The 27,574-nt window shown below is 42.9% G+C and overlaps 5 protein-coding genes across 8 annotated transcripts in view; 2 read left to right on the top strand and 3 right to left on the bottom strand.

Annotated features, from left to right (window-relative positions):
• Positions 1-2,930, bottom strand: part of sde2 (SDE2 telomere maintenance homolog (S. pombe)) — a 41,986-nt gene extending 39,056 nt beyond the window's left edge. Inside the window, exon 1 of the mRNA XM_077604788.1 lies at positions 2,565-2,930. Within this exon, the coding sequence (XP_077460914.1) occupies positions 2,565-2,681 (117 nt within the window). The 5' untranslated portion in view covers positions 2,682-2,930. The remainder of the gene's footprint in view (positions 1-2,564) is intronic.
• Positions 2,931-3,431: 501 nt separating this feature from the next.
• mrps28 (mitochondrial ribosomal protein S28) lies at positions 3,432-4,187 on the top strand. Its single transcript, XM_077606200.1, has one exon. The coding sequence runs from the start codon at positions 3,499-3,501 to the stop codon at positions 3,970-3,972; it is 474 nt and encodes a 157-aa protein (XP_077462326.1). The 5' UTR covers positions 3,432-3,498; the 3' UTR covers positions 3,973-4,187.
• A 343-nt stretch (positions 4,188-4,530) lies between these two features.
• Positions 4,531-14,250, bottom strand: LOC144078018 (calpain-2 catalytic subunit-like). 2 transcript variants are annotated; one of them, XM_077606194.1, is made up of 22 exons: positions 13,674-14,250; positions 13,142-13,586; positions 12,996-13,065; positions 10,606-10,724; positions 9,677-9,810; positions 9,444-9,612; positions 8,976-9,059; positions 8,810-8,895; positions 8,679-8,744; positions 8,460-8,620; positions 8,220-8,389; positions 7,483-7,494; positions 7,200-7,411; positions 7,078-7,114; positions 6,871-6,936; positions 6,755-6,812; positions 6,621-6,685; positions 6,163-6,231; positions 6,004-6,082; positions 5,199-5,315; positions 5,071-5,129; positions 4,531-4,996 (listed from the first exon to the last, which is right to left on the bottom strand). In XM_077606194.1, the coding sequence occupies exons 2-22, from the start codon at positions 13,376-13,378 to the stop codon at positions 4,973-4,975; spliced, it is 2,094 nt and encodes a 697-aa protein (XP_077462320.1). In that variant the 5' UTR covers positions 13,379-13,586; positions 13,674-14,250; the 3' UTR covers positions 4,531-4,972. The 2 variants fall into 2 exon arrangements, with proteins under 2 accessions (XP_077462320.1, XP_077462319.1); XM_077606193.1 differs by having other exon boundaries at positions 13,142-13,589.
• Positions 14,245-23,208, bottom strand: fgg (fibrinogen gamma chain). Of its 3 annotated transcripts, none has more exons than XM_077606197.1 (14): positions 23,191-23,208; positions 22,054-22,296; positions 21,819-21,885; positions 21,670-21,756; positions 18,693-18,709; positions 18,436-18,570; positions 17,867-17,935; positions 17,364-17,550; positions 17,170-17,254; positions 16,405-16,535; positions 16,114-16,247; positions 15,221-15,405; positions 14,850-15,127; positions 14,245-14,452 (listed from the first exon to the last, which is right to left on the bottom strand). In XM_077606197.1, exons 1-14 carry the CDS (start codon positions 23,191-23,193, stop codon positions 14,274-14,276), a joined length of 1,800 nt encoding a protein of 599 aa, XP_077462323.1. In that variant the 5' UTR covers positions 23,194-23,208; the 3' UTR covers positions 14,245-14,273. The 3 variants fall into 3 exon arrangements, with proteins under 3 accessions (XP_077462323.1, XP_077462322.1, XP_077462321.1); XM_077606196.1 differs by having other exon boundaries at positions 22,030-22,296; XM_077606195.1 differs by having other exon boundaries at positions 22,018-22,296.
• Positions 23,208-26,197, top strand: LOC144078021 (lecithin retinol acyltransferase-like). Its single transcript, XM_077606198.1, has 3 exons — positions 23,208-23,317; positions 24,273-24,799; positions 25,488-26,197. Exons 2-3 carry the CDS (start codon positions 24,302-24,304, stop codon positions 25,641-25,643), a joined length of 654 nt encoding a protein of 217 aa, XP_077462324.1. The 5' UTR covers positions 23,208-23,317; positions 24,273-24,301; the 3' UTR covers positions 25,644-26,197.
• Positions 26,198-27,574: the final 1,377 nt, after the last annotated feature.

Consider the following 27,574-nt stretch of genomic DNA (forward strand, 5'->3'; position numbering starts at 1 on the left):
TTTTTTTTCTTAAAAAATGACATAGTATAGTAAGGCTTTTCTTTCTTAAAAAACGACAGTGTTGTAAGGCTTTTTTCTTTAAAAAACGACATAGTATAGTAAGGCTTTTTTTCATAAAAAACGACAGTATATTTGTTAAAAAACGACATAGTATAGTAAGGTTTTTTTTCTTAAAAAACGACATAGTATAGTTAGGCGTTTATTTCTGAAAAAACGACATAGTATAGTAAGGCTTTTTTTCTGAAAAAACGACCATGTATAGTAAGGCTTTTTTTTCTTAAAAAACGACATAGTAGAGTAAGGCTTTTTTTCTTAAAAAAACGACCATGTATAGTAAGGCTTTTTTCTTAAAAAACGACATAGTATAGTAGGGCTTTTTTTCTTTAAAAACGACATAGTATAGTAAGGTATTTTTTCTTAAAAACGACATAGTATAGTAAGGCTTTTCTTTCTTAAAAAACGAACATAGTATAGTAAGGCTTTTCTTTCTTTAAAAAAACGACATAGTATAGTAAGGCGTTTATTTCTGAAAAAACGACATAGTATAGTAAGGCTTTTTTTCTGAAAAAACGACCATGTGTAGTAAGGCTTTTTTCTTAAAAAAACGAAAGTATAGTAAGGCTTTTTTTTCTTTAAAAAACGGCATAGTATAGTAAGGCGTTTATTTCTGAAAAAAACGACATAGTATAGTAAGGCTTTTCTTTCTTAAAAAACGACATAGTATAGTAAGGCTTTTTTTCTTTAAAAAACGACATAGTATAGTAAGGCCTTTTTTCTTAAAAAACGACATAGTATCGTAAGGCCTTTTTTTCTTAAAAAAACGACATAGTATAGTAAGGTCTTTTTCCTTAAAAAACGACATAGTATAGTAAGGCTTTTCTTTCTTAAAAAACGAACATAGTATAGTAAGGTCTTTTTTCTTAAAAAACGACATAGTATAGTAAGGCCTTTTTCTTAAAAAACGACAAAGTATAGTAAGACTTTTTTTTCTTAAAAAACGACATAGTATAGTAAGGCTTTTCTTTCTTAAAAAACGACATAGTATAGTAAGGCTTTTTTCTTTAAAAAACGACATAGTATAGTAAGGCGTTTATTTCTGAAAAAAACGACATAGTATATAAGGGTTTTTTTCTTAAAAAACGACATATAGTAAGGCCTTTTTTTCCTTAAAAACGACCATATATAGTAAGGCTTTTTTCTTCAAAAAACGACATAGTATAGTAAGGCTTTTTTCAGAAAAAAAACGACATAGTATAGTAAGGCCTTTTTCTTAAAAAACGACAAAGTATAGTAAGACTTTTTTTTCTTAAAAAACGACATAGTATAGTAAGGCTTTTCTTTCTTAAAAAACAACATAGTATAGTAAGGCTTTTTTCTTTAAAAAACGACATAGTATAGTAAGGCGTTTATTTCTGAAAAAACGACATAGTATATAAGGGTTTTTTTCTTAAAAAACGACATATAGTAAGGCCTTTTTTTCCTTAAAAACGACCATATATAGTAAGGCTTTTTTCTTCAAAAAACGACATAGTATAGTAAGGCTTTTTTCAGAAAAAAAACGACATAGTATAGTAAGGCTTTTCTTTCTTTAAAAAACGATGTAAGGCGTTTATTTCTGAAAAATGACATAGTATAGTAAGGCTTTTTTTCTTAAAAAACGACATAGTATAGTAAGGCTTTTTTTTCTTAAAAAACGACATAGTATAGTAAGGCTTTTTTTCTTAAAAAACGAAATAGTATAGTAAGGCTTTTTTTCTTAAAAAAACGACATAGTATAGTAGGGCTTTTTTTCTTAAAAAAACGACCATGTATAGTAAGGCTTTTTTTCTTAAAAAAACAACATAGTATAGTAAGGCTTTTTTTCTTAAAAAACGACATAGTATAGTAAGGCTTTTTTTTCTTAAAAAACGACATAGTATAGTAAGGCTTTTTTTTCTTTAAAAAACGACCATGTATAGTAAAGCTTTTTTTCTTAAAAAACTACATTGTATAGTAAGGCTTTTTTCTTTAAAAACGACATAGTATAGTAAGGTTTTTTTTCTTTAAAAAAAACGACATAGAATAGTAAGGCTATTTTCTTAAAAAACAACATAGTATAGTAAGGCTTTTTTCCTTAAAAAACGACCATGTATAGTCAGGCTTTTTACGTTAAAAAACGACCATGTATAGTAAGGCTTTTTCATTAAAAATGACTATGTTTAGTAAGGCTTTTTTATTGAAAAATGACCATGTATAGTAAGGCTTTTTTTCATAAAAAAATGACCATGAATAGTAAGGCTTTTTTCATTAAAAAATGACCATGTATAGTAAGGCTTTTTTCATTAAAAAATGACTATGTATCGTAAGGCTTTTTTTTCCATGAAAAAAAGACCATGTATAATAATGATATATAAAAATGACCAAAAAAAGAACAAACGAATACTTCGAGATGGACTAGTCATTGGCCGGAGTAAAGAATTCAGATAAAACGACCACATTCGTGTTGGAGCTAGCTTGTTGCTTGTACTTTAGCACCAGTTGAAAAAATGATATAGCCAACGGTAGAGTTGTTACTCTAAACTCACCCATTGCTGGACGAAGCGTTCCAGAACATCTCGAACTGCCGCCCCCGGTGGAAAAACACACTTGGAGAAGCGAAAGAAGCCCGGGGCACAAACGAAGATCTCGGTGTTATTCTCCATCTTCTGCTTACTTACGGCTAGGTTATGCTAGTCGTCTTCCGTCGTGGTCGTCGTAGTATCTTCTTCTGCGACATGAAAGGACACTTGTCATGGGTTAGCGCCCTCTTTCGACGTCCAAAAACATTGTTTGTTCTTAAACAGCATTCGTGCGCCATAAAACCGGGAAACTGCTAAACTTATCTTTGGACATTATTAACTGGGTTAAATGCATGCTGTTTGAAAATAAAAGGTTGAAACGACTATTTAATAGCATGCTAATTCCATCTCGCGTAAGCAGGTGTTGCCAGAGTGATCACGTGTGTAGACCTAGATGTCGAAAATGCCCTGAGAGCTAATCGGGACTTCTCGGCCATTTTGGGTCAGGGACATTCGCCGGTTATAACATTTGCAAGATTTGCAAGTGAACTACTGACCAAGTTTTTAATTTTCTTTATTCATTTTCACATTTTCTCTTCAGTTTTTCACCTGTTGATTTTTGGCTATTTTTTTAAACTAGATTTTTAATTATATTTTCCTCCTGTTTTCTCCTGGGGTTTTTAAATGTGTTGTGGTTTACACATAATAAATAAAGAATTTCACAATGTATTCCTTTAATCGAAAATGTATATTTCAAAATAATGTATTAAACATTTTTTTAAATTAAAATATGAAAATAGTAGTGATTGCTTATTATAGCTGCTAGAGCTAGGCAAGGTGACAAAGGAGACAAAAGGGGGCGCTAATGCTCCAGTATGTTGCCGACTGCCGCTCGCCGTGAATCCTCAAAGAAAAGAAGAAGAGACCGTGTTGTTTTCCCCTCTGGGCGTCCTGACTCAAGATGTCGACCGCCTGGAAGGTCTTCCGCCGCACGCTCGGCACGTTCCCACTCCGGAACGCGTTCTGCTCCGAAGCTGGCAAGGCAAAGTCGGGCTTCGCGGCCGCCTTCGGCTCTCAGTCGGAGCTCGGTCGTCGCCGACGCCCCCCTGAAGAGGACTCCGCCGACGACTTCCCGACGCTCCTCCGCCGCAGCCCGCTGGTTCAGATGGGACCCTGCAAGGACAAGATGGTAGTGGGGAAGATCTTCCACGTGGTGGGGGACGACCTCTACATCGACTTCGGGGCCAAGTTTCACGCCGTGTGTCGACGGCCGACGTCGGCCGAAGGGGACGAGCTGAAGCGCGGCGACAGGGTCCGCCTGCGACTGCACGACTTGGAGTTGACCGGACGTTTCTTGGGGGCCCAAACCGACGTCACGCTGCTGGAGGCCCACGCCACCTTAGTTGAAAAGACGGTCCGTTTCGCCAGTGAATGAATAAATAAAAGCCCCGTCGAACCTCACGAACTTGTGCGGATGCTAACAAGGCTAAAGGCACAGCACCTAGCTCGCCTCGGAGCATTGTCCCATCCGTCCGCAAGAGGGCGCTGTAAGAGCAGGCGGAACATAATTAAACGAAGGCGAATAAGGTGTGGCCCTCGGTGCCTGATTTATGTTGAATACATCAATAAATTCCTACTTTTTTAAAAATATTTTTTGTATTCTTTTTTTTTTTATTTTCTAGCTGCCATTGACCACACGAGATGTCCAATCCCTTCAAGTGGGAGGACGGGCACGATGAAATGATCATAATACAGTTTAAAGTTTTTACACTGGTGGGAATGTCTTATACTTACCAACATGGCAATCAAGGAAGGCCTTTTCATTCTGTGAATTAAAAGGAATTCATCACAAGTAGACGTCCAATTCGCTCCAATAGATCGGATGTTTGTGACAAACTCATTAAAATAGGGGATGACTGGACGTCTACCGCAGTTAATGGCACTGAAACAGTCAAAAAGTACATTACCTGAAGTATAATTCGAGACAAAGAACGCCAATTGTTCAACTTTTATTGTAAATTTTTCTCGCAGTTATAAAGTTATATCATACGACGCAGTGTTAAGGCCAAACAAAGTCGAAAAAATCGGAGTTTGAAGATGAAGTCGTCATATTACAATATGGCAGTTGTAATATTAAGAGATTAAAATGAGTATGAATCTTTCTATTGATTCTAATTTGATGTTAATGACCCTAAAGCTCTCGGATTTCCTTATTTGTGAAACCATTTCTAAAGTCAAGATTGTTAATTTTGTTTGACTTTCCTCTTAATATAATTTTGATGTCATAATAGCGCACGTTAATATTACAATTTCATTCACACAGTCCAATTTTTCTTTCCTTTCATTCGCCCTAACACTCCATCTTAATATCGCATTACATTGGAGTAGATACAAAATTGCTTATCCCGAAGGGGGCGGGACCGGAGGCGGATCCTTCAGATCATGGAGAAGGTCAACCACTATAAGAAAGAAAGGAGGACACCACGGTCAAGACGGCGGCACGTGCTTTTGAGTGACAAAGATGAACTTTGACCTGTTTGAAGTCGAGCTGGATGGAGCCGTTGCCGTCGGGGTCCATCTTCTGGAAGATTCCTGAGGACGCAAAAGGCACTCCGTTTTGCCAACCACTTTGGGGAAAACACCAGCGGGGGGGTATCTTACGGAACATGATCTCCAGCCTCATCAAGCAGCACACAAAGTTGTCAAAGTCCAACGTCAGGTCGGGTTCGGCGTAGCGGGCCACTAGCAGCTGGTAGATGGCGTTGTTCAGGCTGAAACCTGCCAGCAAAAATCACAAAATACTTCAAAATTATTCCTGTTTGTTTACTCAACATTTAGGTCACTTTTAGAAATGCATTCAAACGGATTTCAAATGTCTTTTATACATTAAAAAACACCAACAAAGTGTGAAATAATACTATTATTGAATTCACTATTATACCGAATGCAATTGCCGTATTTTTGGGACTATAAGTCGCACCAGCCAAATAATGCACAATAATGAAAAATACAAGTTGCCCTTTTGGGATGGCAGTTTTTTTTAAATTTGATAAGAAACAAAGAAAAAACATTAAAGTGACAATAGTAGCCAAACTATGAAAGAAAGTGTGACTTGTGGATTTGACATCTATCGCTGTCAATGGCATCCAATGTGATAATAAAAACTATTTCTTTCATTTCAGTCTGCTAATTATTACTTTGGAATCCATTGCATTGCAAAGTGCACTTAAGTAATTTGTGCATTATTTATTGTATTTTTTAAACCGCACTCTAACAGCCATTAGGGCAACCACTTTATAGGGTCAAGTCTCATATTTTGAATAGCTGTCCAACAAAATTTTAATCTCGGCCATAAGTGAGATGGGTACATTTTAACTGTCTAGCCCCCCAAAAAGCTACCAGTTTTCCCTGCCGTGTTCTAGAAAGTGGAAGCTGTTAGCATTTAGCGAGACAGGACCAAACTCACCGGCGTCTTTAAAGGCTACTCTCATCTCGGGGGTGCTCATGGTGCCCGAGTTGTCCGCGTCGTTCTTCTTGTAGATGGACTGTCAAATACAGAGAACAAGAGAAGGTAGGACAGGTCAGTTGAGGGCAACGGACCCACGGGCTAAAGCTAACACTTTACCAGGTAGCGCTGCACTTTCTTCCACAATGTGGCAAACTCGGCCAGCCCCAACTTGCCGTTGCTGCTCTCCTGCCGCACCGTGTCAAGAATCAAATCTTCATCTGAGTAGCGGAGAGGCGCTCACGGGGGTGGGGGGTGCTGGAGCCTCTCCTAGCTAACTATGGGACAGGCTGAATTGGTGGCCAGCCAATCGCAGGGCGCAAGGAGACGGACTAGCATCCCGCTCATTCTCATACCAAGGAGCAAATTTAGCATACAATTAGCCTAGCATGCATGGATTCTTTTGGGATGTAGGAGGACTACCAGGGGGAACCCACCTGGGTTTGAACCTTTGACCCCAGAACTGCGAGGCCGACGCGACGCGCTAAGCACTCCCCGACCGGATGCAGTCATATTTTGTAATTATTATTATTATTATTTTTTTGAAAAACGTGGAAGCCTGAGCAAAGTAAGGATACGTCCATGAGGTTGACCATGACTCTGCAGGTCTCCATGCTAAAGCCGTTGGTCTTAATGTCGGTTCCTGTTAGCGAGAAAAAAGCCGAACGTCAGAAAACGATCGATCGGTCGGTCAAGTCGAGCGGAAACTCACGTTTGGAGACGATCTTGTTCATGATGGTCCTCAGTTCCGCCGCCGATATCTCCATATCCTACGGCAGCGCGTGTTAGCAATTATCTTACGGTTAGCGGCGAGGCGTGCGCACGTACGGGTCCCGCTAGCTTGGCGAACAGGCCTCGGAACGCCGCGTCCACTTCCTCCTCTGGAACAAATTCCTGAAATGGATCAGGCAGAAAGTGTCTTTGATGCTCGGCTGGGTATCACAATCATCATATTTAAATATAATATAACAAAAAGTTTTTGATATTATTATGATATTTTTTTTATTTCCCGAAAGATAGAAACACACAACTTACATCATCGAGATCTGCGGTGACCGGGTCGTCAAAAGGCCTGAAAAAGCAAAGATGGATGGGTGACGAGGAGGCGGTACCCGGCCCCGCCCCGCCCCATCTAGGCTCCCCCCATCTCGGCTTACACCGTCTGACTGCTCTTCTCGGAGAAGACGCGTATGCAGAAGTCGCCGTTGAGGTTCGGTTCGAAGGTGGAGGGCACCACCAGGTACTCGCCGGGCGGCAACTTGAAGCGAGTGCTGACTTCGCGGAGGTTGACGAAGGTTTCCGAGCGGGCCGTCTGGGCGTGCGTCATGAAATAGTTCTTGTCCAGGTGCACCTCCTGCCGCCCTTGGAACTGAGGCGCAAAGAAAGCCGCCGGCGTTACCGTGGGGGACCCTGCGGCTCGCCGCCTTGTCCGCCGCTCACCTGCTCGGGAAGCTGAAAGACAAAAAATAATAAAAATGAATAAATAAAAACATTGCGTCAAATGACAAATTTTAAAAATCTTGCTGCCACCCTCCCACGTCAAACGGATTGGACCTCAACTTCTTTCAATTGATATCTGAAACGTGAAATGAACTTTCACGGCCCCTGCCAAAATGGCTGCCCTTTGGCAACATTCCCATTTAAAGTCAATGAAGCGAGCTAGCTTATTTCTCAACCTATTTTTCTCAGAGCACCTTCTAGCGCACATGTGTCAAAGTGGCGGCCCGGGGGCCAAATCTGGCCCACCGCATCATTTTGTGTGGCCCGGGAAAGTAAATCATGAGTGCTGACTTTCTGTTTTAGGATCAAATTAAAATGGAGTATAGATGTATATTAAATTTCCTGAATTTCCCTCTTTTAAATCAATAATTGTAATTTTTTAATCCATTTTTTCTGTGTTTATAGTTCAAAAATCATTTTGTAAAATCTAAAAATATATTTAAAAAAAGCTAAAATAAACATTGTTTTAGATCTATAAAAAACTGAATATTCAGGTCTTTTAATCCATTTATAAAAATAAAATAATCTAAATATTCTATCTAAAATGGTCCGGCCCACGTGAAATCAAGTTGACGTTAAAGCGGCCCGCGAACCAACCCGAGTCTGACACCCTTGTTCTAGTGAGTCTGCCATTGACGGCGAATGAAAGAGGAAGCCACGAAGGTCGCGGCGGGTACCTCGTAGATGGCGAATCCGATGGTGTGCATGTCCTCTCCCTGCTTGCGGAGCTTCCTGCGGTTCTTCTGGATCAAACCCAAGACCAAGCTGCAGCCCACCTCGTTGTCGTCCGGGTCGTCGTCCTCGGCGTTCAGCTTGATGACGAACTGCGGGTTCATCCAGAAGGTGTCTGCCGGGGAGCACCATCGTCGTCAGCGCCCGCTGGGCCGTCCCTCCAGGACCGATCCGAACCCACTCACAGGGGTGGTTCCGGCAGCCGCCGGCCGTGGAGCCGCGTCGCCACGAGCCGTCGAACTTGTTGACGCTCCAGTGCTTGACCGTGTCGTCCAAGATGGTGTCCGGCGTCAGAGTGCACAGCTCCACCCGCGAGTAGTGACGCAAGAAGTCGCGGTAGGACATCCTGTGGGGGGAGTGCGTTGAATGGAAGGCCAATAGGTAGTGATAGGGTAACATCTTACCAGAATTCGCCGTCCTCGGCGTTGGCGTTCGGACAGTCTCCCTGCACGTAGTTCCACTCGGAGGACCTGCGGGAGCGGAAAAGGGGGGTGAAGCGAGGGTCGGGAAACGGCTTCCCGGGCGGGCGCCGTACCCGTCGCTCCAGCTGCCGGTCCATTCCACTTGACCCCAGGGGTTCCGGACCCGAATCAGCTTCTCCGGACGACCTCGGAAGTTGACCTGCGAGACAGGAAGCGGCGAGGGTGTGGACGCGGTACGACATGGCTCCCGCGCCACCCCGTCACTATGCGACCTCTGACCTCCACGGCGCCCGTCAGGGAGTAGGCGTGGCCTTTGACCAGCTTCTGACGGGTTACCGCCTCCGAGTCGGCGGCGCTGGTGATCTGTGGGCATGAGGCAAACAATTCATTAATATGACTTGACTTCAGGTGCTGTGAAATGCTAATAAAAAAAATGACTGCCTTTATTTTGAAATTTTACACCACCATGTCAAACCTGCAGCCTGTGGGCCAGAAGTGGCCCGTTAGTGGCTTCAAGCTCGGCCCGACAGGCACTTTGTAGCTCATTCATACTCTACAGAATAGAATATTTTCATTTTTTTCAACATCATTTTCTAGTTTTTAGTGGGCGGGTCTACGAAAAACTAATTAGCATATCTTCTCTGCAGCTTTTTGGAAGGATTTGCATCCAAAATATAGTTTTGTACGCATTTACATTCGCTTTCATAGCACCTTTGGCTAACCCTAGCGCACAAAGACGCCACTTACGTCGATGGAGCATCCCAGTAGCGCTCCCGCTTCCAAGGCTTTTCGCAGGATTTCAAAGAGGTCGTTGGGAGGGTGTTGGAGGTCAAAGTTCTCGGCGATTCCGCCCGTGAAATCCTCGAAGCCCTCCGTGGTGGAGCCCCCCGACAGGGCCTCGTAGCTGCCGTTCACCCTGGAAGGCACGGCTAGCGCTCGCTAACGGAGTCCAAGGCTGGGGGAGGGCGGGGCATACTCACTTGGCATAGGCTTTCTCCAGAAGCGCGCTCCAAAACTCGCGACCCTCCGCCGAGTGCACGAAGAGGAGCTCGCCGTCTTTGACCGGCAGGCGGTCGTCGATCACCACATCCACCCACTCGCCGTACTGCCACAACTGAAAAGCGTGGCGCCAACAAAACACTCAATTCATGTTCCCCACATTTTTGGGGGAAATTAACAGGAAGTGCCGTATTTTCACGACTATAAGGCGCACATAAGTCTTAAATTTTCTCCAAAATAGACAGGGCGCCTTATAATCCAGTGCGCTTTATATATGGACCAATACTAAAATTGTTATCACGATAAAATGAAACAAATCAGTCGATAGGGTACACCATCCTCTACAGCTCTCACAACTACGGTAAGCAGCCCCCGACTCTATTTTCCCCGTAGAAAAAGTACTGTGCAGTGACTGCTGGGATATGTAGTTCTTTTGTCAATACACCCAATGGATTGTGGCCTGTATACATCGACATCAACACAGCTTTACGAAGCATGGAAAGCAGCGTTGGAATAGTCACGCTAGCTACTAGCTAGCTACTATTTGCGAATGGATTGTGGCCGCCTGAAGGAACGTATAAAACTCAGCGTTTTTGATGACTCATTTGGACAATTGTTCAATTCGGACACAGAAAATGAGGACTTTGATGGATTTGTGGGTGATGATGACGCGAGTACATTGTAAAATTGCTAAATAAAGTACAACCGAACTCAGTGTTTTTAGCGTGTGGGTGTAGCGTGTATGTTTAAGCTGGTGTATGTTTTGCCATGCCTGGCTGCGTCTGTAAAAACGGTGCGTCCTTTGTGTGTGTAAAATACAGAAATAGCACTCGTTATTGACACTGCGGCTAAAAATACGATGCGCCGTATAGTCGTGAAAATACGGTAAATTTAAAGGAATGAGCGTAACCTGAAAGTGAAAGATTCCGGCATAGGAGTCCTGAAAGTTTTGGTCTTCGGGGACGACGCGGGCCATCACGTACTCGTTGAGGGTCAGCGAGGCGATGGCCGCCAACAGCCAGCAGTCACCTGCGTGCATGCGATCGTTCTGTTAATTCCCACCCTGTTCACGCCGTATCGACCGTTTCTGAAAATATTATATTTATTTAAAACAGAAATGTTGGTAGCGAACGGATGAGCATTCATTTGTGGCCAGAACCCCGCTTGTAAGGGATTGGGCATTTAATAGTGATTCATTGAGGACAGAATTATGAAAACAGGCTTTCATAGCCCCTACCAACATGGCCTCAGCTCAGGGCAGCCATGTTGGATGGGGCTAGCATTGCCACCAAAGTCAATTGAAAGAAAGTTGGAATTAGCTTAAACTGATTCATTCATCCTACTGATTAAAATCAACAGGAAGTCACCCAAAATGGCCCAATACCAACAGGAAGTCACCCAAAATGGCCCAATACCAACTGGAAGTGACACAAAATGGCCCAATATCAACAGGAAGTGACCCAAAAACTACAGAAAAATGCCTCAAATGGGATGAAATTGACAGTAGAAAGACGAAAAGAGCTATTTTATTTTTATTTAAGACTTTTTTCCACGTAGAATGATTCCCTGACTCCAAGAATTGTTGGGAGATTCCACGAGGTTCCCGCCCGTAGTAAAAAACTTATAAAAAAATAAAAATAGAAAAAAACACCCACGAGCTGTCAAGATGTCTGCTCATTTCATGCTGGTACACGCGCCCAAGCAGGCAAGTCAGTTAGACACACCCTGCCGACCGCGTGAGTAGTGAGTCACCAGCTTTGTGACTCACTTTTTTGTTTTTCGTTAGTTTTTTTCAGCCTGCGGCGGCTGGCTTTTTTCCCCCCGCGTCTGTTGTGGTCCGCGCACGCAGGAATGTCAGTCCAATCCAGAGCTCTCTCGAAGGTCTTTCACAAAGGCCGCGTTCAAGTCACAAGCGTTCTGAGTAAGTCCTCGCTAGCTTGCGCACACAACATGCACAGGAATTTTAGGCCCTCTTTGCTTCACACCCACTAAAAAAACGCAATTTCTGGGGAAATTGCCAGGGGTGGCATGGCGGCTAAACATCCAAGACACCTCCTCTTGCTTTGGGTTACTCCCTGTTGATATCGGGTTACTTTGTGTTGTTATTGGCACATTTGCGGGTTATTTCATATTGATGACAGATCACTTGGTGTTAATTTGGGGCATTTTGGGTAACTTCCTGTTGATAAAAAGGTCACTTCCTGTTGATTTGGGGCATTGCGGGATCACTTGTTAATATCGGGTCACTTCCTGTTGTTTTTCTGGGTTACTTCCTGTTGAAAGCGGGTCACTTCCTCTTGATTTGGGGCATTTCAGAGTCACCTCCTAATGTTTCGATACCAACATTTTCAATTCCATAATGATACTCCATACTACTGGTCTAATTACATGCAATTACAATAATTACATAACAATTGTAAAACTAATTACTTTGTCTACAAACTTCCTATTCAACATTAAGACTAAGTGTCTCAAAATGTACAGGAAGGGACCTGTTGTCACAATCAATCACTCATAACTAGGACAATTTAAAGTACAATTGGCATAGCATGCTTATTTTTAGGATGTACGAGCAAATCAGAGTACCTGAAGAAAACCCACACAAGCCTGGAAGAAAGGTTCAAAACTGGGATTGAACCCTGCATCTCAGAACTTTGAGGCGGACGCGCTAACCACTCATGAAAAAATAAGTATTTGACTAATGTTATTTATTTAAAAAACTGTATTTTGTATTTTTGCATATTTTAACCACTCAAAGTTTCTATATTTTTTCTTTTAAGATAAATACTAGGCAGCATGTCAACTGAGCGGTTAGCACGTCAGACTCACAGTTCTGGGGTCGTGGGTTCAATCCCAGATGGGTCCTCCCAGTGTGGAATTTGCATGTTCTGCCTGAGCTTTCGTGGGTTTCCGGTTGCCTCCCACATGCCAAATACATGCATGCTAGGCTAATTCTATGCTAAATGGCACTAGGGCTGAGGGTGTGTCTCCTCGTGCGCTGCGATTGGCTGGCCACCAATTCAAGGTGACCCACACCTGGTGCCCCTAGTTAGCTGGGATAGGCTCCAGCACCCATTTGTGAGGAGAAGTGGTTCGGAAAATGAATGAATAACTACATTAATAGTACTTAGGTGTGTATTTGTTCCTTGTAAATTCAAGCACCAAGTGGTTACTTAGCCTTCCAGCTAATTCGAAAGCTATTAGGTAGGTTTTTTTTAGATTAAAGGCGGAATATTAAAACTTTTCTAACTGCGTCTGGGTGCAAAAAGAAGTTTTGAAAAATGTGTTGTTTGAACTGACCCAGAGCTCCCTGGCAGATGTCCGTTCTGGTAGCTCCGCCCAGGATAAACTCAGGTGAGGACACGAGTTCCTGGAGGGACAAAAAAATGGTCAAACGCCATGGAAAAAGTGGGTGGACGGACGGAGGGACGGTCTGGCGGACGTACCCCGGGTCGCTTCCATGTCACTCCGCGGGTCTTGTATGAGTTGGCTCCCAGTTCTTTGAAGCCCAGCGACTCCGGGGCGGCCGGGAAGGTGGGGTCGCAGAAGAGCTTGCCGCCGCTCAGGCACTGGGACCGCAGGGCGCCGAAGTTCTGGCCCAGGAAGGGATTGGCCTTCTGGTTGCTGCCGAAGCCCGCCGCCAAGGCGCGCTGCTTGGCCAGGGTGGACGCTACGCCGGACATGGTAGCGATGCCAGCCGATGCCCGATCGACAACGACGACGACAACAACAACGACGGCGACGAGAAGGAGGACGTGGAAAACTTTTGATCCGACTCCGGAATCCTCTCCCTCGGCTGCTGAGAGTGACGTCAGACGCAAGCAAATAAAGTCAACCCCACGCCCTTGTTAAGGGGGCGGGGTCGGTTCGCCTGCATCGCCAGATGTTCGCCTACTTCCGCAATCAGAAAAAAAGAATTAGTAAATCAAATGAAGTCATTGAGGTGATTTTATGGGTTTGAAGTTTCTTTCAACTCACTTTGATAGCTTGCTAAACTCCGACGAAGGTTCATGTGGGTCTTAATATTTCCATCCCCCAAAAGTTGAAAAGTTGGCGCAAAATCACATTCAATCCAGTTTTGGAATCCATCAAAATATTCCTATTTGAAGTCACGTGAGAAGAAACGTCTCAGCGGGCTTCACAGTTGGTAAACGTGGTGGGTTCGGATCGGAAGACCCCCAAAGAGCAAAGAAAACCCCCACCAAGTGGAAAACTTGGCTAAGCCACAAACAGTGTATTCACTCCTGGACTTCAACAAACATAAACATTCAGAGACTGGATTTAGTTTGGTCATAATTCCTAGCTTTGCGTCCAACTAAAATGACTCACAAATCAACGAAAATTCTGGAATTCCGACTGGATGGAAAACACAAGAAATTAAACATTGGCTTCCGTCCCCTCTAGTGGCTAAATATAGTATTTGCCTGAAAATGAAAAGAATCATAGGCGTATCTCCGGGTTTAGAGTCCTTTTTGTGCACATTTACAACTAAAATATTCACACCCTAATACGGAATTGGGCTAATGCCAAGTATTGGTGCACAAAAGCATGTTGTCAAAAACAAAATTTTATTCCCTTTCAAACCAGGCCACCAAATTGCTTGACGCCCTGCTGCCCGCCACCCGCCGTGAGGCGAGTGATGGGGATGATCTTCATGGTGGTCTCTTTCAGGGAGTACCAGCGGTTGTGCCACGTCACCCAGATGACGCCGTTGTCGAAGCCGAATTCGCCGGCGTCTTTCTCCGTGTAGCGCCCGCCTGTGGCGAAATCCACGGCAAGTGGCGGAAAATCAAACGGAAATGCATACCTGTCAACCTCTGCCGATAACTGCCCTTATAAATGATTATGATTCCCCTTACAAACCCCCCAAAAACCTTACAAACACCGTACGACTCGTACGAGTCAACGGTGTTTGTAAGGTTTTTGGGGGGTTTGTAAGGGGAATCATAATCATTTATAAGGGCAGTTATCGGCAGAGGTTGACAGGTATGGAAATGGCATCAAAGGCCCATTTACGTGTCACATCCTGTTCGTTTTAGGCGATTTACAGGTCACTTCCCGTTGATTTTGAGTCACTTCAACAGCAAGTGACCCAGAAATTCCCCCAAATCAACAGGAAACAACTTTTCGAGTAGGCAAAATACGTTAGCTCACCCGTGTAGTATTTCCCGTTCAGATGGGCGGCGTGGCAGCGGTTCATCCACCAGCCCGAGCCGTCCTGCATGGCGCAGTTGCCGTCGTACTTGTCGTTGTCCTTGTCGAAGGTGCTGAACTGCATCCCGTTGTGCGACGTGAAGTACTTGTCGCTGGGGTCGTCGCCGAAGTCGAAGCCGTCGAAGGCGTCGCCGGCGTCGCCGCCGGCGTAGTAGCCGTAGGTCAGCCGGTACATGTCGGCCTCGGGCCCCACGCGGAACATGGCGTAGTCGGCGTGGCTGAAGTGGCGGCGGCCAAGTTAGCGTTAGCTCTGTAGCCCGAAAGCTTAAATGGAATGCGCCTGTCCTTTTGGGAAGAAACCCAAGACGTACCGTTTGTTGCCGTCCCAATCCGTCAGCTCGACCCTCAGCACCATGGGTATGTTGCTGCTAATCGAGAGCTGGTGGATCTTCTCGTTTCCCAGCCAGAACTCGGTGCTGTCGTCGGGGGAGAGGTAGCCGAAGCCTTCCTTGTATTGGATCCAGTCTTTGTGGAAATCCAAGCTACCGTCCTGTCTCTAAAAAAAAAATGGTTCCAGAACTTTTTTGTAACTTGGATTTCTCGTAAGCAGAGCAGTACTTCATATGTAAAATCTGTAATTCGTTCCATGACCCTAAAAAAAACAAAAAACGACCAACTAATCCCTTTAAAAATGGTCAAAGTGTCCCACTTTTGTATGAAAGATGTGAGAAACAGACACAAATGAAAGAAAATGATAAGAAAATGACTAATTTATGTATTAAAATGAATTGAGGCTCCAATCGGAAGTAAAGCAGGCCACAATATTACCGGGACAAAAAAACAACAACAAAAAATGACCAACTAATCCCTTTAAAAAATTGTCAGTGTCCCACTTTTGTATGAAAGGTGTGAAACAAATGAAAGAAAATGATAAGAAAATGACTAATTTATGTATTAAAATGAATTGTGGCACCAATCGGAAGTAAAGCAGGCCGCAATATTACCTTGACAATTTCAAAATAAAATAACCCATACAAGAAAGGCATTGACTTTTTGGGGGATTTCGTAAATTGGATCTTTTTTTGTATGTTGGAACGGTCATTTGTAAACTGAAAATTTTGTACATAGAGAGATTCATAAGTAAAAGTGCGAGTGTCCATGTATTACGTATGCCATGGTGAAAGTACAGGTAAACAAAACGCATTTACTAGCAACCTCTGTCATCAGCGGTTGCGATACATAAATGTGATTTTTTTTTTCGTACCCTCTGGAGGACAGTGAAGCCTCGCCCAAAGCTGTCAATCTCGCAGTAGACCAAGAACTGTTGGCTGGCTTGGGCCGGTTTGACGTAGTAAAGGCCGTTGACGGTGGCGCCTTTGTTGGCGATATCCTGGCAATCTGGCGCAAACAGAGGAAAAAAAGTCACTTTTCTCGCCGAACGCCAAGTTCCACATGTTGACCTTTGACTGAGTTAACATATTGATTTTGGCGGCCTTTGACTAAAGGGGGGCCGCACGTTGGGCAACAATCTAAAGGTCGTTTTTTTTTTCCGTACCCGTTCCCGTGGTGGGCTCAATCACCACCGAGTCCTTGCAAGGCTCATCGCACGTCTTCTGCAGTTGAATGGAGAGCATCTTCAAGTCCGCCATCCGCCGTTCGTTGGACGCCACCGCGTCGTCCAGTTCGCTAGAGCCGTCGAAAAAAACAAAATTCAAACATGATCATTCATTCGTGATTTAAAACACTTTCTTTGTCCAGAACGTACAGGCAGAGAATGATAGAATGTGAGCTAGAATGCCCTAAAAAAGAAATTAGACCAAAATGTCCTAAATCAAGAAGAAATGATCCAAAATGTAACTGGAGATTGCCCCAAAATGTGTATTAGGATAAACAGCTTTTAAATGTCCCCAAATCAGCAGGAAATGAGTGAAATTAAACAGGAAGCAACATTACCGGGAGAATTTGAAAATAAAATAACGGATACGGGAAAGGCATTCACGTTTTGGGGGATTTCGTAAGTTGGATCTTGTTTTTGTATGTTGGGACGGTGATTTGTAAAGGGTTTCGTAACCTGAATTTTTTGTATCCAGAAGCATTCGTAAGTAGAGGTTCGACTGTAAAAGTATTACGTATGTATTACGTTGCCCTAATTCAACAGAAAGTGACTCAAAATGAACAGGAAATGAGCCACGGTTTTAAAAACAGTGATATAACATGCTGTACTTGTCGATGGCGCCTGCCATTCTCCATTTAGCTGTCATAGTGAAATTATTTTAGTGATTACATGTATGAATATTGAATATGAAAATGGTCAACTTACAATATTTGCTTCTCCTGTTCAATGATGGTCCTCTCAAAACGGATGATTTCATCCAGCATACTGGAAGACCTTGTGAAGGAGATGTCTACAAAAGTCCATAAATATATATTCTAGGTTTGACATAAGTCACAATACCACAAAACGGGGTCTTCCACCTTAAAAAAATTTTTCACGTTACGAAGTGAACGAGTTACCGGACTGGACGTTCTTGTTGACGGTCTGAAGGCTGTCTTTCATGTAGATGACGCTTTCCTCCGCTCTCCGCGTCAGGTTGGTGATGGTGTCCAGCTCCCTCTGCAGAGCGTCCAGTCCGTCGTCGGCCGCCGACGCGTAGCGTTGCATGTAGTCGGACACGCCGCACATGGTGGGACAGTACTTGCCCTGCCGGACGCCAAAAAAAATTGAAAAGACGGGTCACCCGCAGCTAATTGTTAGCATTTTCTGTCTCTTCCTGTTCATTTTGGGTAGCTTCCTGTTTATTTATGGTTACTTCCTATTTAGGTTGAGTTACTAAAGAAGAAGTGTTTTGGAAGTAACTCCAAATGAACAGGAAGTGACCTTTAAATGATCCTAAATTCAGGCAGAATGTCAATGGCAGCCAATAGACAGAATGTTAATGTTTTGGTAGGCCTTCCATTTTTTTGTTTTCCAAATGGTAACACCTTTTAAATGGGATCGGTTATGGACGTATACTCACAAAGCCGTCGTTCTTGTGGCACGTCATGCTGCTGTCGCTGTGGACGGCGATGTTGTCGCCTCGGATTTGCTACCCACCCAAAAAATAAAAAAATAATTGGTATTATTTTTTTGCATGAAAATGAATACAGAAGAACTTTCAGAAATTACATTTTAGGGTTGTTTTGTGAATTGAAAACATAAGTAAAATTGTTTTTGAGGGTTGTATATTTGCGCTTTTTTGGTGGTTGTTTGGGTTTTTGGTGCATTTTTTTTGCAGTTGTTTTTTTTCTCCCTTAGCTTTAACAGTTTTTATTTTCTTGATGATTCTTTTGTCAGTGCAGATTTTGGATATAGAAAAAACAAAACAAAACAAACAACCAAAAAGTCAAGTTTTGTTGAAAAAACATTTTGGATGAAAAAGTAGCAATATTTTTAGTCATGCTCATCTTTTCATCTTTTTTCAAAACCGAATGCCGATTTTTTTTTCTAGATATTTTTTTTGCAGTTTTCCTGTTTTTTTTCCATGATTTTTTAACCCACAAACATAAAGTTTGATCAAAGAACAGTTCAATTTTTGTCAGGACTTACGGCGGAAGCATAGGAGAAGAGAAGCAAGAGTCCAGCGTAGGTCGCCGGCGGTGTAGCCATTTTGTCCTTTTTGTCCAGTGTGCCGATTGTGAAAAAGTTCCTATTTATCTGAGCCGGTCCTCCCTTTTGACCTCCCTGCGTCAGCGCGGCATGGGGCGGGCGTTCGAAGGCAAACAGCCGTGACCGTGACTCAACCGGCCACTGGCATCATTTCCAAGATGTTCTTTTCGTGATTGAAAAATAGACTTTGTCATCACCTTTCCACGCCGCCATACTAAAAAAAAACAACTTTGTATCAACACTCCGCAATATAACAAGTTCCATTAACATTTTATATAAAACATATATAAAAATGTATATATAAGTAGTTATTCAATCATGAATCCAAATTTATCTGATGAACTATAATAATGAAAGAGGAATAAAAGAATTAAATAAATGACCCCAAAATGAAAAGGAAGTGACATGCAAACTTTTTCTACCCTGCTATTTTTTTTAAGCTTTACTAAATAAAATCCAACTTTTTCTGGACTGCCTGGAAGGCCAAAGGTCGCGTTTGGGACGCCCAGTACTAAAGCGGCAAGCTTTGTTGACCTTCGCGTGTAGTGGGCGGGGCCAAAAATGAGTCTTTTTGAGTACAAAATGATAAGAATGAAATAAAAAAAAAACCATTTATGGAGAAATGACGTAATGTTGTTGACATAAAAGGTGGCTAGCTCACCGTACGATATCATTTAGGAAACACGGCTAACCGATTGGCCGTCAATAGAGGCCAATGAGTTAATTTAAGGTCATTTTCTTTTGATTTGGGGGTCACTTTACGGGTCATTTCCTTTTCATTTTGGGTGAATGTTTTTCTTTCTAATCCCGCATTGCCTAACAATTTAAAAAAAAATCAAAACAATATTTTCTGTCCATTTTTTTGAATAACATGAACAAATACTAAAGAGGAAAATAGCAAAGAATATCTAAAGTTTAGATTTTCTACAAAAAGTTGAAATTGCACATTTTTTTTCCATTTCATGATAGAAAATATTTGTCCACTAGAGGGCACTGATGCTATGGGGAGGCCAAAGTGTGAGGTTTCATATCTTTTCTGATGTTTTTATTTTGGAGAGGGGCTAATATGGTCACGTGATATGATCAAAAAAGCTAGATAAATCAAATATACCGTATTTCCTTGCATATCACTTGCGCACCCTTAAAATTGCCATAAAATCATTGAATTTGACAATTTCTCGCGTATAAGCCGCCCCCTGATTCACAATTTTCACCTCCATATTCATGGATTTAATAGGGAGCACAAATGTGTTACTTTGAAGGGAAAATCTTAAGAAAAATCATCTTCTCAGGTACTGTATGAATCAAAAGCACATTATTAGGCTCAATATCAAAAGGAAGTTAGTAATTCATCAAGTAATGGTTGTATTCTCACTGCAAAACAGAAAACAACCAATAAATAGTAAATGTTATTTTGCCGACATCTACTGCAAAATGTGTAGAGCAATGCCATTTTTTTTTGTTACAAATACGGCTTATTTGCGAGAATATACAGTAAGCGTGTGAGTAGACTTTACACTAAGTACTTTTTTACTTGCTTTAAGGGATTTTTGGTACGACTACTTTGACGTGAATAGTAATATTTTGAAGGAACTCTACTCTTGAACGAGTCAAATATTTGCCTACTCTACTCACCACTGTATTTAAGCTATTTTAAAGAGCAACATACAAAGGGTTAAAGGTCAAATAACTGTCCAAAGAAATGTCGATGGTGATGTCATTAAATAAAGAGGGGCAAGGATAGCGGGTACATATTGTCAACCCAAAGAAGAACGGACGGCGAGCGACCCGAGCGTGAACCGGACTGTTTGTCAGCACGCAGATGGTGAGCGTCTGGGCGGAGAGGCGTTCGTTCGTTCACTTCTGGCTGAACCCTCGACTCAAACATCCATGACGCCGAGCGGACTAAACAAATTTGGAATCTGACAAACGGACGGCGAAGCTTGCGCCGTTCAGCTGCTTTCCCAATCGTGACATGCCGTGTAAGCAAAAAAAAAAAAAAAAAACAGGCTTTCTCGCGATCTCTTGCTATTCTTTTTGCGGTATTTTCGCCTCCTTGACATTTTGGGTCACTTCTTGTTGATTTAAGGTTCATTTTCGGATGATTTTGAGGCCTTTTCGTGTGACATCTCCTCAATTTTGTATAATTTCCTCTTGATTTTTGGGCCTTTCTGGGTCACCCCCTTTTTATTGGTCACTTCCTTTCGGTAACAAGGTACTTAGGGGTCACTTTCAATTGATTTGGTTTGACTTTCTGATGGTTTTAAGGGTGACTTTCATTACAATTTGCATCGCTTCCTCGCAACGTCACCGAAAAACAACGTTGGAATCCGCGAACACGAGCGAGACAAAGGTCGCCGTGCGTCTCCGGGTTCAAGCGTCGGTCGCGGACGCTAAGCTAAGCTAAATCTCCTCAGCTGAATTTGGCGTGACGGCGGGGCCAGAGAAAAAGCCTGTTGTTCCCACTTTGCCCCCTCCCCTCTTTGCCTGTCCAAAAAAACAACAACAAAAGTTTTCCACTTTTAAAACGGTCCCGCTCGCTAACTTGAAAATAAACCGATGAGATCAAAGTAAAGTTATGAACGTCCCGTCATGTGATGAACAATCAAAGACAAGAAAGTCAACATCACTTTATGGTCGAGAAACACGTTTTTAAAATGTCCCATTTTTGGATAAGCATCATGTTTTGATTTTATTTTTCGGAATAAAAAACCAGTGTCTCTCTATCTACTGCATTTTATATGTATAAAAAATAAAGTAGTTTGTCCAACTTTAGTCTCTTAGGACGTGGTCACCCTTAATTTATGACTCCCTTTCCAGTATGTAGGTCAAGAAACGTGAGCAAACAGAATTGGACAGGAAAATAAAAAGGAATGCTTGTATACGATTAAAAAAAAAATTGAATCTTGAAACAATCCCCCCTCTTCCTCATTCCAGTTTGTTCCTGTTTGGCTACAACAGATGGGATGAAAAGTGGGTGCACCCCATGCCTATTTTTTTTCTCACCATCTGGGCTGGGTGAATGTTTTTTTTAACCCCGTGTTGCCAACATTTTTTTTTTAATTAAACCTCAATATTTCCTGTCCATTGATGACTTTTATAGTACTACATTTTGGTATTTTTGAGAAAACCCAAAAAGAAAAAAAGTTTTTTTGTTGCAAGAACACATCTGACCTGACTCCAAGGCTTCATCTGGTGAGCGCATGCAGGGACGGGAACGGAGGGGGCGGGGCCTCCACACTCTGGGTGGGCGTTGCCTTCCTATAATAAAACGGGCAGATTTGATTCAAACTACACGGCAGACTCGGGAGCGACTCGCTTACCGCCAGCATGATCCGCCTGTTCGCCTTCCTGGTGGAGAAAATCTCCCTCCTGTGCCAAGTCAGGGTCCTGTTTTCACAAGGGGTGCATGAGCACACGCCGGCGCCGGCGCAGGGACAGGCGCGCGAGCGTCCGGTCGCCCCTCCGCCGCTCCTCCGCCGGGGCGACCTGCTGGAGGTGCCACGCACATTCTTCACTCACTTCGGCGTGTACCTGGGCGACGGGCGGGTGGCGCACCTGATCCCGGACATCCTCCCGGTGCTGACCGACGACCGGCGCCGCCTGGCCGCGGCGGTGGGCAACGCGCGGCTCATTGCCGGGTGCCTGTGCCGGCGCGCCGCGGTGCGCGTGGACAGCCTGGAGGACTTTGCTTACGGCTCGCGGGTCCTGCCGATGGAGCGCGCCGACGGGGGCGAGGACGCCGCTGAGGAGGCGGCCCGCCGGGCCGAGGCGTCGCTGGGCGGCTTCCCCTACAGTTTGCTGTGGAACAATTGCGAGCACTTTGTCACCCGCTGCAGAGACGGGCGCGGGGTCAGTCGGCAGGCCGACCGGGTAACTCGCGGGCGATGGGCGACTATATGACGGGGCGAGACGTCCGATGCGTTTCAAGTGGGAGGGCTGGACGGGCGAATAAAGTATTCGTGTGCTGCCGACCTCCCGCTGCCAACGGATTGGACATCTGTTACTTATTTTAATTGACGGCACATGTGTAAAAAGTCCTGGCGGCCACGTTTCCGTGAAAGTCGATGTTTTGTTGTTTTTTTGCCATTGATGGCAATAAACGCCTAATCCATTTAAAGTAGGAAGACCAGCAGCGAATGCCACTCTTCCACTTTAAAGGGGTTGGACATCTATTCAAAATTCAATTCAATTTAATATACTAATAAGTTAGAGATGGAGTGCAGTTTAGCTAAATATTTTTTTTAGTTCAAAACATTTCAACAAAAATGGCAAATTTGAAAAATAAAATAATGTATAAATCTCTGGTCAAATAGTACATTCTGGTGAATTAAAAAAACTTTTTTGCTCCAAATTGTTAATAGTGAAATACTTCAAATGGATCGGACGTCCATGTTCTCGTCAAAGTTGGACTGCTTTGTTTTTTGTTGTTGTTGCCATTGACACTAATAAATGTCTGTGTTTGTTTGTGTGTGTGACTTTCAGTTTTGCGAGAGCATCAAATGTCTCATCCGAGATCAACGCAGCGTCCTTGCGACCGCCACGCTAGGAATGGTCTCCATGCTCTATTGCGGCGCGGCTGCCTCGACGACACTACCCACAATTCTTATCCCTTTCACGTTGTGGATGGCCGGTTAGTTCAATGGAATTAAAAAAGCATGTAAAAATGTGTACATAATAAAATTGTTATTTTACCATGATCTATTGGAGTGTGATTTTCTTTGTTGCCAATCCATTGGTCGAAAAGTTGATCTGCAAGTCTGCTCGACGTCCAATCGGGTGGTTTCTCATCATCCTTCTGTAAATGAGTCTCTCGTCCAATCTGTTTGAAGTAGGATGGCGGCAGAATACAAATGTTAATTTTCATTCAGGTCATTTTCTGTTGATTTTGAGTCATTTATTATACATTTTAGGGCATTCCAGAAACATTTCCTGTTGATTGTGGGTTGCTATAATGTATGTTCATATCTATAGATATGTTTGTTCCAATAAGAGACTCTAATATGGCATAAAAAGGCAGGCATCCATATCCAAGAGTTAAGAAATAAGGCTCTAACGTTTCAGAATAAATACGGATTGAAATTTAGTTTCCAATCTCTCCTCAAGATGGCCACCAGGTCGAAACGCCACTTGTCGACCTTCCCAAGATGGCCACCGATAGTAGAAGAAATGAGCTTAGACAACGTGCTAACATGAGTAGTAAAATGGCACTGACTCTGAAAAAAACAATGGCAGAGCATATTTAGGCAAAAAAACAATCCATAAAAATGACAAAAACGCTTTATAATGAAAGTAGATTGTGATGAATCTTGCTGCCTTGGCCCCACCCACTAAAAAGCAGAAAACATCATAACAACAATGAGCTATCAAGCTATATGTAGGCGCGCTATTCTCTTGTTGCCGTCGGCACGCATTAGCAAGCTAGCGCAACATCAGAAAGCTAGCCATGATCATCAATTCTGGTTGTGATGTCAACAACCAAAAAGTTGGCATTCCCTGATGGTTAAAAGTTGCGTGCCAAATTCATTTTCTCCCTATAAAATGACATTTGTGCAGTCATTTTCCCTTTTTACGGTCGCTGCGAATTCCGTATCGTGTTTTGTCCTGAATAACGCCAAGAAGAAAAAGCGGGTTGTGGGAGGATTTGCTCCCGCCTCGACCTTAATTCCTGACAAAAGAGCCCCCCGATTTCACATTCCGCAGCGGCCACGGCACTCTTAGCGAAAAAGCTCCTTTCCTGGGCTAATCCTCGCCCATAAAAGCGGCGGCGCCCCCACCTAGGTACGTAGCGTCGGTCCCGGTCAGCATGTTCCTCTTCCAGCTCCTCGGCTTCTTCTTCGCCAGCGGCTCCAAGAAGAAGGAAGAGCCGGCGGCCTCGGCGTATGAGGCGACCCGCTTCAAGAGGGGCGACCTTCTGGAAGTCCCCCGGACCATGTTCACGCACTTCGGCATTTACCTGGGCGAGGGGCGGGTGGCGCACCTGATACCGGACATCCTCCCGGTGCTCACCCGCGACCGGGCGGCGGTGTCCCGGGCGGTGAGCAACCAGCGCTTGATCCTGGGCGTGGTGGCCAAGGTGGCTAGCGTGCGGGTGGACTCGCTGGGGGACTTCGCCTACGGCTCGCCGGTGCTGGTCAACCACACGGACATCGTGTGCAAACAGCCGCCGCTGGACGCCGAGCGGGTGGCCGAGCGGGCCGAGAAGCTGCTGGGTGCCGTGGCCTACAGTCTGCTCTGGTACAACTGCGAGCACTACGTCATGTACTGCAGATACGGGATGGCCATCAGCTACCAGACCTACCAGGTACGGCCAGCCGCTGCCATTTTGGGTTTGTGTTTGTTTTTTTTTTGCCAAAAATTCCTTATCTAATGTCCAATGGCCCCATGTATTGTTAACTTGAAACACTAAATGGATTTTTCCGGGAAAAAAAGCCGACCAATAGATTAATCTGGGCGAGATCCAATTGGTGGTAGTAGTAGGGGATTGTGTTATATCCACTAGATGGAGCTGTGAAAGTGATGGTAGGGGCTTGTGTTATACTACATCTACAAGATGGAACTGTAGTTGTAGTTGTAGTAGTAGTAAAGGTTCAATTATACATCCACAAGATGGAGCTTCAGTAGTAGTAGTGGGTTGTGCTTTAGATCCACTAAATGTTGTAGTAATGTGCTGTGTTATAGTTCTACTAGATGGAGCTGTTGTAGTAGTAGGGGGTTGTGTTATACATCAACTAGCTGGAGCTGTAGTAGTAGTAATAGTGGTTAGGAGTAGTGTTATACACCGACAAGATGGAGCTGTGCTAAAGGGAATTCTATACAATGATTAACCAATATTGATCAGAATATGGTTGCGCCTTATAGTGCGGAAAATACGGGATAGTTTTACTCAAAATTGTTGGTATTGTATTTGTATGCATTTCTTATTAGGGGTGAAATGGTGGCTTTAAGTCTTGAATTTGAGTGTTTGTTTTTTTCCCTTCCCTGCATATCAGTTCTGCACGACGCTGCGCAAGATCGTGTGCAGCCGCACCAGCTCGTGCCTGACGGCCTTGTGCGGCGCCGCCTTCCTGCTTTTCCTGGGTTGCGCCACTCCCGCCCCGCTTTTTGCCACCCTCTTGCTCTCTTTCACCATCTGGATGGCCGCCTAAGGAGGAGCGAACAACTTTCGCCAGGGGGGTTGCAACACATCCCAACTTTGCAGCACTCCAGCCAAGATGACCTTGTAAAAAGGGGTCACTGCTTCAAAAAGAGCAACCGACAGGTGGCTCCCAAGATCTCGCGCTAGCATAGTGGCACTGTTAGCTGATTGGCTATCATCGACGAGGCTAAATCATTCTGACTGGGAGGAACAAGCTAATCAACGTTTACCAGTCAAAATGGAATGGACGTCTCGCCCCGTCAATCGCACTGAAATGAGAACTTAACCCTTTATTTGTCATGTATTGAAATACATCTAAAGTGTATATTATTGGCTTATCCATATTTCAAAAGACTCATTCTGATTTGATATACCATGTTGATATCATACATATACTGCAGACATTAAAATAAGTCTATTTTTATTTTCTAACCACAAAACAATGTTTTTTTAATAAATACTAGCATATATATTTTTATACATATTGAAATATTGTGATAAAAAGTTAACATTTGAATATTTTAATCACCTGCATTTATTAATGAAATGTGAATGTATATTGTGTATTTGCATCAATTTGTTTTTTTCATTAAAAGTGGTTCATTTGTACAGAGTAAACTGTACCTAAGAATTTGTTTACATTTTTTTGGGATTAACCCTTTCATGTAAATGTTTTTAAAAACCTCAATGAATACATTGTATGCCATTGGGGACATTTGTTATTTGTTGATTATTAAACCAATATAGACTCCAATAATGATTGATAACTTAAATTCTATGCAGCGGCCTGCAGAGAGCCACACACCAAAAAGCCCTCTCAGTCGGAAACATCACAAAAAAATTACTTTATAGTACCTATATACAATTAAGAAAAAAAATATAAATAAAATCCACTTTACCTTGATCTGGGCGCTTGCAGCAGACGAAATCCTCTTTACCAAGCCCATGCTGTTTTAATTACTTGACGGTTTATTTACTTGCATTGGTTCAGGGCTAACGGCTAGTAGCATTAGCAACTCTGGTGTAGTACATTGTAGGTATACGTCCTCTGTAAAAATAGAAAAACACCCACAGTTAGCTTTAAATGTTTCCTCTGTAATTCCATAAAGCGTCGGAAAGTGCCGTCGTCGGAATTAAAGAGCTAGGAGTGCTACTTGAAAACGGCAAACAAACATTAGCATATCGTCATCTCGTCGCTAGCCGCTAATAGTAGTGTAAAAATGACATTTCCACTTATAATATTCCATTTTTCCTGACCACTGTTTAGGCGAGTGCGAGTTACAGCCCACATACTTTAACAGATTCTCACCGTTCCAAAAATGTACACAATATAAATTCTCTTTCTAGTTGCACATCTCACGGCGACGCTTAAAGCAAGCACCTGTTACTCATTAAGGAAAACAAAAACAAAAAATAATTGCAATGACAAAAATATTTCAAATTTCAAAATGTACCTCGTCTTACATCATACATGAAATTATTAAAAAAGAGAAAATCTAGATAGTCTCCATTTCTATTAATTTGAAAAAGTGGGTTTTAAAATTTAAAAACAATTATTCCCTTTACATTTATTTTTTGCATTATACGTATTTTTTCTATTTATAAAAATATGGTCTGTGTATGTTTATGTATATAGTATATCTATTTAGTGTGTATGTGTGTGTATGTATGCATGTAGTGTGTGTATGTATGTATGTATGTATGTATGTGTATGTATGTGTATGCATGTATGTATGTATGTATGTATATGTGTGTGTGTGTATGTATGTATGTATGTGTGTGTGTGTGTGTATGTATGAATATACGGTATGTATGTATCTATGTCATGTGTATGTATGTATGTATCTATGTCATGTGTATGTATGTATGCATCTATGTAAATGTGTATGTATTATGCATGTGGTTACCTTCCAACATTTGTAAAAGGAAGCTCAGTTATAA

Source organism: Stigmatopora argus, chromosome 7 (genome assembly GCF_051989625.1).
Source record: "Stigmatopora argus isolate UIUO_Sarg chromosome 7, RoL_Sarg_1.0, whole genome shotgun sequence".
NCBI classification, from domain to species: domain Eukaryota; kingdom Metazoa; phylum Chordata; class Actinopteri; order Syngnathiformes; family Syngnathidae; genus Stigmatopora; species Stigmatopora argus.

Excerpts from the sequence above, each read along its gene's own strand:
- mrps28 (XM_077606200.1), top strand. The coding sequence starts at position 3,499 with ATGTCGACCGCCTGGAAGGTCTTCCGCCGCACGCTCGGCACGTTCCCA.
- LOC144078018 (XM_077606194.1), bottom strand. The coding sequence starts at position 13,378 with ATGTCCGGCGTAGCGTCCACCCTGGCCAAGCAGCGCGCCTTGGCGGCG. Across the intron at positions 9,060-9,443 it reads TACTGGGATGCTCCATCGAC|ATCACCAGCGCCGCCGACTC; the intron begins GTAAGTGGCGTC and ends TCATGCCCACAG. Across the intron at positions 6,937-7,077 it reads TCACCGCAGATCTCGATGAT|GAATTTGTTCCAGAGGAGGA; the intron begins GTAAGTTGTGTG and ends GATCCATTTCAG.
- fgg (XM_077606195.1), bottom strand. Across the intron at positions 17,255-17,363 it reads CAACAAGAACGTCCAGTCCG|ACATCTCCTTCACAAGGTCT; the intron begins GTAACTCGTTCA and ends GGACTTTTGTAG. Across the intron at positions 15,406-16,113 it reads GCTTCACTGTCCTCCAGAGG|AGACAGGACGGTAGCTTGGA; the intron begins GTACGAAAAAAA and ends TTTTTTTTTTAG.
- LOC144078021 (XM_077606198.1), top strand. The coding sequence starts at position 24,302 with ATGTTCCTCTTCCAGCTCCTCGGCTTCTTCTTCGCCAGCGGCTCCAAG. Across the intron at positions 24,800-25,487 it reads TCAGCTACCAGACCTACCAG|TTCTGCACGACGCTGCGCAA; the intron begins GTACGGCCAGCC and ends CCTGCATATCAG.